The sequence below is a fragment of the Curcuma longa genome, chromosome 21, assembly GCF_044706935.1.
Source record: "Curcuma longa cultivar G26 ecotype Majalengka, Jawa Barat chromosome 21, ITB_CL_G26_1.1, whole genome shotgun sequence".
Lineage (NCBI taxonomy): Eukaryota > Viridiplantae > Streptophyta > Magnoliopsida > Zingiberales > Zingiberaceae > Curcuma > Curcuma longa.
The window spans coordinates 6,447,335-6,458,256 of NC_133881.1; the positions used below are offsets into that span (position 1 = coordinate 6,447,335).

At 54.5% G+C, this 10,922-nt stretch overlaps 1 protein-coding gene across 1 annotated transcript; it reads right to left on the minus strand.

Annotated features, from left to right (window-relative positions):
• Positions 1 to 6,167: 6,167 nt before the first annotated feature.
• LOC141815103 (uncharacterized) lies at positions 6,168 to 9,452 on the minus strand. Its single transcript, XM_074703058.1, has one exon. It carries the CDS (start codon positions 9,450 to 9,452, stop codon positions 6,168 to 6,170), a length of 3,285 nt encoding a protein of 1,094 aa, XP_074559159.1.
• Positions 9,453 to 10,922: the final 1,470 nt, after the last annotated feature.

The following is a 10,922-nucleotide window of genomic DNA, read 5'->3' on the forward strand; positions in this document are numbered from 1 at the left end:
ACCGAGTGGCAGCCAGATCTCCCTTTGCCTCCGCGCCTAAGCGATTATAGGTCCGAGACGACATACCAGACGGCGTATGAATCCCTCGGCGGTCTGAAGTTCCATGTCGGCAGGCTGGTGGGCGAAGAAGGATTGCTGCACCGGGCTGGTCTAAGCCCCATAGCCGTGGAGCTATCACAGCCACTAGGTAATATATCCTCATTACTATAACCTATTGATTTCTAATTTTATGTATTCATTGGTTTTTTGCAGAGGACCTTTGGATGGCGGCATCTTTGAACAAGTTCCTTAAGTGGGACCGCGCGTCCTTCCGGAAGTTGACGACCCCCACTTCTTCAGGAGAGGTTCCGGCAACGTCAGCTTCCGCTGCCGAGCATTCGGCAGCGGCTGAATCCGAAGCAGGATCCCAGCCAGCAATCCCACCTAGCCGCATAGCCGAGCAGCTTCCATCCGAAGCGCCGCGTGAGAGGATTCCTAAGGCAAAACGACCACGCGGAGAGGAGTCACGCGAGAACACTTTCCAAGCCCAGCGGCCCCGCGTGGAGGAAACACGCAAGAAGACTCCTCGGTCCACAGCGATTATCATCCGGGAGCCTCCTCCTGAACCGGAGTCTCGGCAGCGTCCTCCAGCGGTTGAAGAGGGCAAGTTAAAGGGGAAAGTCCGTCCCGAATCAGTCGCCAAGACTAAGCAAAAAGAGAAGAAGAAGAAGAAGAGTACATTGGCTGCACCGAAGAGTACCCCCGGGACGGAGTCGAGCCATCACGCGGAGCACCAGCCGGCTAAACAAACACCGTCGAGAGAGGCGGAACCTACTGCCTCGGCGGCATTATCGATAGCAGAGCCGGTAGAGGAGCCGGTTCCCAGGCATGCAGTGCTTGAGACCGAGTCGGGAGCTGAACCGATTACTCCACTGACCTCGATGGATGTACCGGCTCCTGCTGCCGTGGTGGAGGCACCACCCGCTGCATCTGTGCCAGACGAAACTGTGCTGGCAATGGCGCCAGCACCGTTGCCTCAGCTTCCGGAGTTCGCAGCGGAACCTCCAGCGCCCCCTTCACCGGATGATTCCCTAAGGACGTCGTCCCCGGTGACGAGGACAGGGAGCGAGGTGGCGGCTGTAGCCGAAGCGACGAATGAACCGCCAGCCACGGTGCCAGTGCCTTCGCATGATACCACCCCACAGTTAGCTTCTCCATCCACTGTGACTGCGCCGGAGGAGCAAAGGGAGATGCCAAGGGCTGTTGCCTCGTCTACAGCGGGCCCCTCTTCTGCTACTCGGCCAGCTCAGCTTCATATTCCTTCCTTCTCGGCAGGTATTTTTCCAGGTGGAAGTCTTTCCTCCTTCCGGGCCCCGATCTCCCTCTACACCAGCCGACAATGCCTTTACCTTCGAGGAGGTTAATCGCCTTGTAGATCTGACCAGATCTATCAGGGGTTCTGCGTTTTTTACCCCCCTGGTGCTGTCGGACCTTACTAGCCGGAGCATCTACGCTTGCATTCGGGTAAGTTCCGTCCTAGCTTTAGGAAGACTAAGGCCTTTTTAACTGTACTCCTGACTTAACTGTATCTGGTGGTGTAGACTTTGAGCGAGCTTTTGGAGGTTCATTGCAGACTGCCTCAGGTATGCTTACAATTTCGATCCTTAGAAGGGCAGCTAGCGGTGTTAAGGGCCCGAGAGCTTTCATTGATCAGAGAGCTTCGAGCTGCGCAAGGCATCGTGATGCGACACCAGAGCGAAGCGGAACTGGCTTTAGCGAGGCAGCAAACGGCCGAGGACAGGGCCGAAAGCCTCGAGCGTGAACTTCAGGAGGCCCTATCCCAGATGCAAGAGGCTTTTGAGGAACGGCAGCAGAAAGAAGAGCAGCTCGCCAGGGTGGAGCAACGTTTGGTCGAGCAGAACGATCAGCTTTATTTCTTGGAAGAACGGGGGGATCAAATTCAAATGGATTTGGACTTCGTCTGCGATGAATCCAAAGAGAAGCAGGCTCGTATCGAAGCTCTAGAGGCCGAGTGCGGACTTGAGGAAACAAGTAGCCGACTTGACTGAAGCGGCCAAGGTGGTAGAGGGTGTTTCAGCCGGCGCGCGCCATGAGCTTGCTGCCTACAAGCTCGCCGAGGGGGACCGGATAGAGGCGGCCAAGGAAGATTGGCTAAAGTCGAAGGAGTTCACTGACCAATTTTTGGAGCGCACCGCCACCATGCTTCAGTCCGGTTTCGAGGGTGCACTACGGCAGCTGGAGGCTGCCGGTGTGGATATCCTGGACGCTGTTTTGGACCAGCTGGACCCGCAGAAAGTATGGCAAGAATTGCCTGAACTTCTCCGGATGGCCTCGGAGGTGCTGAAGAAACCCGAGGGAAAGGGTGAGGGGAAGTGATCGCAATAGGGCTTAACCATCTCGGTGTAATATTTTTTGCCGCAGTAATGAAATTTTGCTAGCACCCTTGTTGTTTCTTTTGGCTCCTTGTGTTTTTCCCAATTGATACCTATTTAGGCTAAGTCAAGAGGCGCGCCCGGACGAGAATGGAATAAGTTTGATCTCAGCAATCCGCATACGGCGAGAAATCAAGCCTTGTATGTGACGAGACAGCGTGCTTCCATCCTTAGGATTATCCTTCGGTGGGCGAAGGCGGCGAGAAGCCCACTACCAGGAAAAGGCATAAACCAGGCGTACAGCTAGTGGGAAGACTTTCTACGTGGGCGCGGCTAGATGGGCGATTCAAGGAGAGAGTAACCGGACCAAGGATTCGGTGAAGAGGCAACCAACTGCCCCCATCCGGGGTAACCGAATGCAGGATTCGGCGAAAGCATGGCCGAATGGTTGATTCGGCGCCTGGCCGAATGGTTGATTCGGCGCCTAGGCAGCTACTCGGAGGAGCCACAGCCGAATGCGGGATTTAATGCGGGCGCGGAGAAAATGAGGATTCGGCGAAGATGTAACCGTAGCATGAGGAGTCGGCGGAGGCGTCTCCTCATGCGGACGTGGCGACGTTGACGTCGTACGCAGGATTCGAGGGATTAGGCAAAGTCGAAGCCGAATGACGGATTAGGCCCAAGTTGGAGCCGAATGACGGATTAGGCCCAGGTTGGAGCCGAATGATGGATTCGGAAAAGTGGTAGCCGAATGACGGCTTCGGTAAAAGGGGACGTCATATGCAGGATTCGATGCGGGTAAGGCCGAATGAGAGATTAGGTGGAGGTGAAGCCGAAATGAAGAATTCGGCGGCAATGTGATTGAAGGAGGTCCTTGGTGAAGACGGATCCTGACGGGGCATCCAGTGAAGATGTAACCGCCTGAGGCGTTTGGTGACCGCATAACCGAATGAGGGGCTCGGTGCCGGAGTATCCGAAGGATGGATTCGGCGGAGAATTGGCCGAATGAAGAATTCGGCGAAGCTGGAACCGGATGAGGGATTCAGCCAAACTTGGTGAATTTCCTTGTCTTGAGCCGGAGGAAATGTGGGGGCTGGCGAAGTCCGTGAAGTGGAGGCGTTTTGTTGCGGGCGCAGGTCCGCTCGATGGAGTAGGTCCGAGACCTAAAATATGCCGGTGGAGTAGGTCCGAGACCTAAATTAAGCTCGACCTTGGCTATGTCCGAGCCGAAGGGAGGTTGAACCCTGAGAAGGACAATTGCTGATGGAGTAGGTCCGAGACCTAATTCGAGCTCGACCTTGGCTATGTCCGAGCCGAAGGGAGGTTGAACCCTGAGAAGGGCAATTGCTGATGGAGTAGGTCCGAGACCTAATTTGAGCTCGACCTTGGCTATGTCCGAGCCGAAGGGAGGTTGAACCCTGAGAAGGGCAATTGCTGATGGAGTAGGTCCGAGACCTAATTTGAGCTCGACCTTGGCTATGTCCGAGCCGAAGGGAGGTTGAACCCTGAGAAGGGCAATTGCTGATGGAGTAGGTCCGAGACCTAATTTGAGCTCGATCCATGACTTCGATCGAGTAGGGAGAGTATTGTGAACGGTTGGAAAGGCCTTGGCCTTGGGCGAACCTGAAGAAGCATCATTATCATTAAGTACAGGAAATTCAAGGAGACATACAGTTTACAGTTGGAGCTGGGGAAGGCTAAGTTTGATAAGGCCGGAGATGCGTGGCGTTCCACGGTCTGATCAACTCCTTGCCATCCGGATCGGTGAGGTAGTAGGCGCCCGAGCCTGTCTTCTTGAACACCTTGTAAGGACCTTCCCAGGGCGGATCCATCTTGCTCACATCACCAGCGGGCTTCACCTTCTTCCAAACCAGGTCGCCCACTTGGAATGATCTGGGGATTACTCGTCTGTTGTAAGTGTTACACATTCTCTGCCGGTAGGCTGCGAGCCGTGAGGCGGCTCGGTCTCTGTCTTCAGTGAGGAGGTCCAGCTCCAGCCTCCGTCGTTTCCCGTTGTCCTCATCATAGAGCCTTCTTCGGTCCGACAAGACTCCCACCTCCATCGGTACTACAGCCTCTCCTCCGTACACCAAGTGGAACGGTGTCATGCCGGTGCTCTCCTTCGGTGTGGTTCGATAGGCCCATAGCACACATGGTAGCTCCTCCACCCAACTGCCTCCTTCATGATCCAGCTTAGTCTTCAGCCCATGCAGTATTTCCCGATTGGTTACTTCGGCTTGGCCATTAGCTTGCGGGTAGGCTACAGAAGTGAACGCCTGTTGAATGCCGAGTCCCTGACACCAAGCTTGGATTTTCTTCCCTTGGAATTGTCGGCCATTGTCAGAGACCAGTCGATGGGGGATGCCGTACCGACAGATGATGTTCTGCCATAGGAACTTGATGACAGCTTCCTCAGTGATGCGGGCGAGAGCTTCAGCTTCCACCCACTTAGAGAAATAATCTACAGCTACCAGCAGATACTTCTTCTGTTGTGGCCCCGTTGGAAAGGGTCCCACGATGTCCATGCCCCATTGATCAAAAGGACATGAGGTAGTGGAGGCCTTCAACATCTCCGTTGGCCTTCGTGAGAAATTTTGATACTTCTGGCAAGACAGACAGGATGACACAAGCTTGGCCGCGTCTGCTTGGAGAGTCGGCCAAAAATATCCAGCTAACAGTACCTTCCGGGCCAGCGATCTTCCTCCTGCGTGATTGCCGCAACATCCTTGGTGTGCCTCCCTAAGAACATAATCAGCATCTGCTGGCCCCAAGCATTTAAGGAGAGGACGGGAGAAGGAACGCCGGTATAACTGTTCTTCGACAAGCGTGAAGCGAGAAGCGCGCCTTCGGAGAACTTTGGCCAGGCTAGAATCAGAAGGAGTGGCGCCGGTTCGGAGGAAGTCCAGAAGAGGGCTTCTCCAGTCATCCGGTTCGATTGGAGCCGGAGTCTGGTCAATTTGAGCTACTAAGGAAACTTGAGAGTCTGGTTCCTCCGAGTGCCATTCTGTCAGAGAGCTTGCCAATCGGGCCAACTCGTCAGCCTTGCTATTTTCAGTCCGAGGGATCTTCTGAACAGTCACCTCTACAAACTCCGTTCTCATTTTTGCAAAGGCTTCGGCATAACGACGAAGCCGATCATTATGAATTTCATAATTTCCTTCTACCTGCTGCGCCACGAGTTGAGAATCGGAGTGTAAATGAACCCGAGCGGCACCCATCCACCGAGCTGCTTGAAGGCCAGCGAGAACAGCTTCGTATTCCGCTTCATTGTTGGAGGCTTGGAAACTCAATCTAATGGAGAGCCGGATCTCTTCTTCTTGGGGAGAAATTAAGATAACCCCGACTCCACTCCCTTGACGGTTGGAGGATCCATCTACGTACACCTTCCATATCTGATCCGGCTCCTCATCTGGTACTTCGATGAGGAAATCAGCTAAGGCCTGAGCCTTGATGGCGGTCCGGGGTTGATACTGGATGTCGTATTCCCCCAGTTCCACAGTCCATTTAGCTAATCTTCCGGAGATCCCGGCTGGGTGAGGAGTCGGCCCAAGTTGCTATTGGTCATGACTGTGACCGGGTGAGACAGAAAGTATGGCCGCAGCTTCCGAACGGATAGAACCAGCATCCACGCCAGCTTTTCCATGTTGGAGTATCTAGTTTCTGCGTCTTTGAAAAGATGACTAGAGAAATAAATGGGATGCTGAGACTGACCTTCTTGTTTCACGAGGACAGAGCTGGCGGCTGAAGGAGAGGCAGAGAGGTACATCCACAGAGGCTCTCCTGAGGAAGGTTTGGCTAGCCGAGGGAGCTGAGAAAGGTATTCCTTGAGTTCGGCGAATGCTCTGTCACACTCTTCGGTCCACTGAACTTCTGCGCCTTCTTTAATACCTTGAAGAAGGGAAGGCTGCGTTCTGCCGATCTGGAAATGAATCGGGAGAGTGCATTGATCCGGCCCATCAACTTCTGTGCTTCTCGGAGGTTACGGGGTGGGGACATCTGAGCCAATGCTTGCACTTTTTCTGGATTGGCTTCAATCCCTTCTTCAGTCACTATATACCCAAGGAACTTGCCCACTCGGACCCCGAATAAGCACTTGGACGGATTCAGCTTCAAACCATATTGGCGCAGAGTAGCGCAAGTTTCTTCTATGTCGGCTATGAGGGAGCCTCCTTTCTCGGACTTAATTAGTATGTCGTCCACGTACACCTCGATGTTTCTGCCTTGTTGATGTCGGAAGATTTTGTCCATCAACCTTTGATAGGTGGCCCCTGCATTTTTAAGTCCAAACGGCATAACAGTGTAGCAAAAGGTTCCATCTGCCGTTATGAAACTGACCTTATCTTGGTCATCTACAGAGAGGGGGATTTGATGGTACCCCTGATAAGCATCTAACATACATATGTACTCACAGCCAGCAGTAGAATCAACTAGTTGGTCTATCCTAGGCAGTGGGTAACAATCCTTCGGACATGCCTTGTTTAAGTCACGGAAATCCACACAAACCCGCCACTTGTTACCAGGCTTCGGCACCAGCACCACATTGGACAGCCAAGTAGGGAAATGCACTTCCTTGATGTATCCAGCTTTTAACAGCTTCTGCACTTCTTCTCTGATTACTTTGTTCTGCTCTGAGCCGAAGTGTCGTCGCTTCTGCTTGACGGGGCGGGCACCCGGAAGGACGTTGAGACGGTGGATGGCGACGTCCGGGGACACTCCCTTGAGGTCAGTCGGATCCCAGGCGAAGACATCCTGGTTCTGACGGAGGCATTCGGCCAATGATAACTTCAGTTCCGCTGGCAGCTCGGCGGCCACTTGTACAGTTGTCTCTGGGCGGTCGGGGCAGACTTGTAAGAGCTCCTTCTCGGCGGCAGCACGGAGATTCGGCCTCTCTTGGACTGCATGGACCTCAGCTCCCGGGGTCCGTTGAATCTTTCTGGTTTCAGTCCGGACCGCGTCCACATAGCACCTTCGCGCCACCAACTGGTTGCCCCGCGCCTCTCCCACTAAGTTTCCGACTGGGAACTTGATCTTCTGATGGTGAGTAGAGGCGACCGCCGAGAAAGCACCAAGTGTAGGTCGCCCTAGTATAACATTATAGGAAGAGGGCGCATCTACTACAGTGAAATAACAGTACCTGGTCCTTCGAGCCGGTTCCTCGCCCAGAGAGATAGCGAGGCGGGCCTGTCCCAGGGGGCGGACTTCATTCCCCGTGAACCCATACAAAGCAGTGGCCATCGGCTCCAGGTCATCCTCATCGATGTGCATCTGATCAAAGGCCTTCTTGAAGATGATGTTGACGGAGCTGCCAGTATCCACCAACACTCGAGATACATCATAATTGGCTATGGTGGCTGTTATCACCAGGGCATCATCATGAGGAGTTTCGACTCCTTCTAAGTCTTGGGGTCCGAACCCGATGGTGGGTCCGTCTCCCCTGCTCCCTGCGGCCACGCCACAGACTTCCAACTGCCGGACATAGGCCTTCCTTGCTCGGTTGGAGTCTCCATCTGTGGTGCCCCCCGTGATCATGAAAATGTGGCCCCTAGGGGCATTGTCTTGGTTGCCGGCTTGTGGATCGCGGGCACCGGATCCTTGACCTTGATCCCCCTCCTTCTGTACTGGGGGAGTACGTTCTCTGGGAGAACGGTGACGCTTGATATGTGGGCGGGGAGAGAGCGGCGGAGGTGGAGGAATGGCTTGGCTGCGACTCTCCCGTCGCGGTTGGGGGACAGGCGCGGCCCTTCCTTGGCGCTGTTGCTCTTCAGTCTCCCTGAGGACTCGGGCGTATTGGTAGCAATCCCGAGTGTCATGCGTCCGCGATTTATGATACGCGCAGAAGCGGGGCAACCAACGCGAAGGCCCTGAAGACTGCGCCGGTCTGGAATTTACTGCTTGTATGACACGGGGGCCGACTTCTGGCCTGGCATGGTGCTCCGGCTCTGGTCTTCGCAGTGGTTGAGGTGGTGGTCGGCGTTCAGTCCGAACCGCCGGAGCCGACTGTTGACTCGGACCCCCATGATGGTGAGAATCGGCGTTGGTGCGCCGAGCCGACTGGGCCTCCTCTACATGTATATACTTGTCGGCTCGGGTCAGCAATGCGTCAAAGTTTTCTGGCGGCTTCTTAATGAGAGACCGGAAGAAATCGCCCTCAATCAGCCCTTGAGAGAAGGCACTGACGAGGACTTCCGATTGAGCCGCAGGGACTTCCCTCGCTTCCTGATTGAACCGGCGCACGTACTGCTTGAGCGACTCCTTGGACTTTTGTTTGACGGAGAAGAGGTCCATGACAGTCTTCCTATAGGCCCGGCTGGTGGCAAACTGCCTTAAAAAGGAACTTCTGAAATCATCAAAGGAGCATATGGATGCCGGCGGTAGATGGTTGAACCAGCGGACAGCTGCGCCGGCCAGAGTGGTAAGGAAAACTCGGCATTTAATGGCGTCAGTATACTGGTGCAGCGTGGCTGCATTCTCAAATTTGCCCAGGTGATCTTCTGGGTCAGTTGCTCCGGTGTAATCCGCAAGCTGAGGGGCGCGGAAGTGACGTGGAAGTTCTTCTTCCAGAATCCATGGGGCGAAAGGAGATTTGTTGGAGCTACTGCCTTCACCAGGATGTGGACCTTTTCCCTTCGAACGGCGATGAGGTGTGGCTCGTGCTGCTGCAGACTCTACAGACATTCCTCCGTAGTCTTCGTACTGATGAGGTTGGGCTTGACCTTGGGCCTGATGGGCCGGAATCTGGTGGGCTTGGGCCTGATAGGCCTGAGGGGCTGGAGCTCGATATGCTGGAGTTTGATAGGCGGGGTCTTGCTGGGCCTGAGAATGATGGGCCTGAGAATGGATGGGCCTGATGCCTTGATGATGATGGGCCTGAGAAGGATGGGCTTCTGTGGGCCCAAACAACTGGCGCGCTGGCGGTGGCGGGGCTTCGCCGGAGAAAGAATGAGGTCGTGAAGGGCCAGCTAGTACCTGCGGTGGTTGCCTGGAAACGGCTAGAACGGCGGCGGCAGCAGCCACGGCTCTGTCAAATTCCTCCTGCGTCATGGTGATGAGGCGAGGCTGAGGGGGCTCGTCCGTCGGCATCTCAAATCCGGGCTAAGTGGTTTCCCACAGACGGCGCCAAAATATGTTCCGGTTGAGAAGTGCTCCTGGACACGTCACCGGACCTTAGCTCGCCGGGGGCTGGAACGGATGGAGGAGGAAGAGAAGAAGAAGAGAGCTGGGAGAACTCTGAGGACCTCCGGACCTGCGAAGCACAGCAGAACGTCAGTAGGAAGGCCGGGTGTTGCCCTGGCGCGACCACTCCGACGCTCAAGTCAGTGGAGAAAACGGAGAGGAAGAAGATGAACAGTAGAAGGAGAACTTGAGCGTGAAAGAGAGTAAGAGAGTTCGAGAGAGTTTTACCTGCCGTGAGGAGTGGTCTTTTAAGGAGGAGATGAGCGTGCGCACGTGTCACGTCATCATTAAGGAACGTCTTATCATGATTAATGAGGTATCAGGAACAATCGAGTTCTCTGTCCCATCGCCGTAAAAGCATCACCTTGTCAACATTTGTACACAGGCAGGAATAGCATTAATTAAATGGGGCGTGGGTTTGTCAGAAATCATGATGAGGTGGGCCCGGGCGTTGCAGGGCGATTCGACGAGGATGTGGTCCCCTGAGGCTTCGGCGGAGGAACATGGCCGAATGGGTAAAGGCTGTGATACGGCTGAATGAGGATTCGGCTCAAGGGTATGGCCGAATGAGGGATTCGGCTTAGGACATGGCCGAATGGGTATTCGGCTTAGTAGCATGGCCGAATGGGTGTTCGGCTTAGGCATGGCCGAATGGGTGTTCGGCTTATAGCATGGCCGAATGGGTATTCGGCTAAGGCTACGGCCGAATGGGGATTCGGCGATGGGGGTGGCCGAATGAGGATTCGGCTAAGGTTACGGCCGAATGAGGATTCGGATTAGGGCTACGGCCGAATGAGGATTCGGCGATGACCTGGCCGAGTGGGGATTCGGCTTAGGCTAGGGCCGAATAGGTCCTTCACTAATGGGGAGGTGGCCGACTGGCCGATTCGGCAAAGGCGACAGACGGATGGCGAATCGGCGAAGGCGATAGCCGAATGGTTATTCGGCAAAGGCAATTGACGGATAGGCGATTCGGCCGAGGCGACAGCCGGATGGGCGATGCGGCGGAGGCAATAGCCGAATGGCTATCCGGCAAAGGCAATCGCCGGATAGGCGATTCGGCAGAGGCGATGACCGAATGATCGACGAAGGTCAAACGAGGGGTTATCGATGTCTTGATCAACCAAGTTAGGAGATCCACCTGGCTGTGCTTTTTAGGAGCGGGACCAGACTTAGACTCGGGTCTGACCACAGGTCCTTTAGATTACATCCGTAACACTCACTAACTTGAGCTAACAAATAAAGTGATGGTCTTTTTTAGATTGCACTTTTTATTTATGAGAGTGACAATCATCAATTATTTGTTAGCAAGGCCCTAATAAAGCTGCTAAAGTCGGTCCCAAGCCCGGTTGAAAAAGGATGAGGGTTGTGCACTAG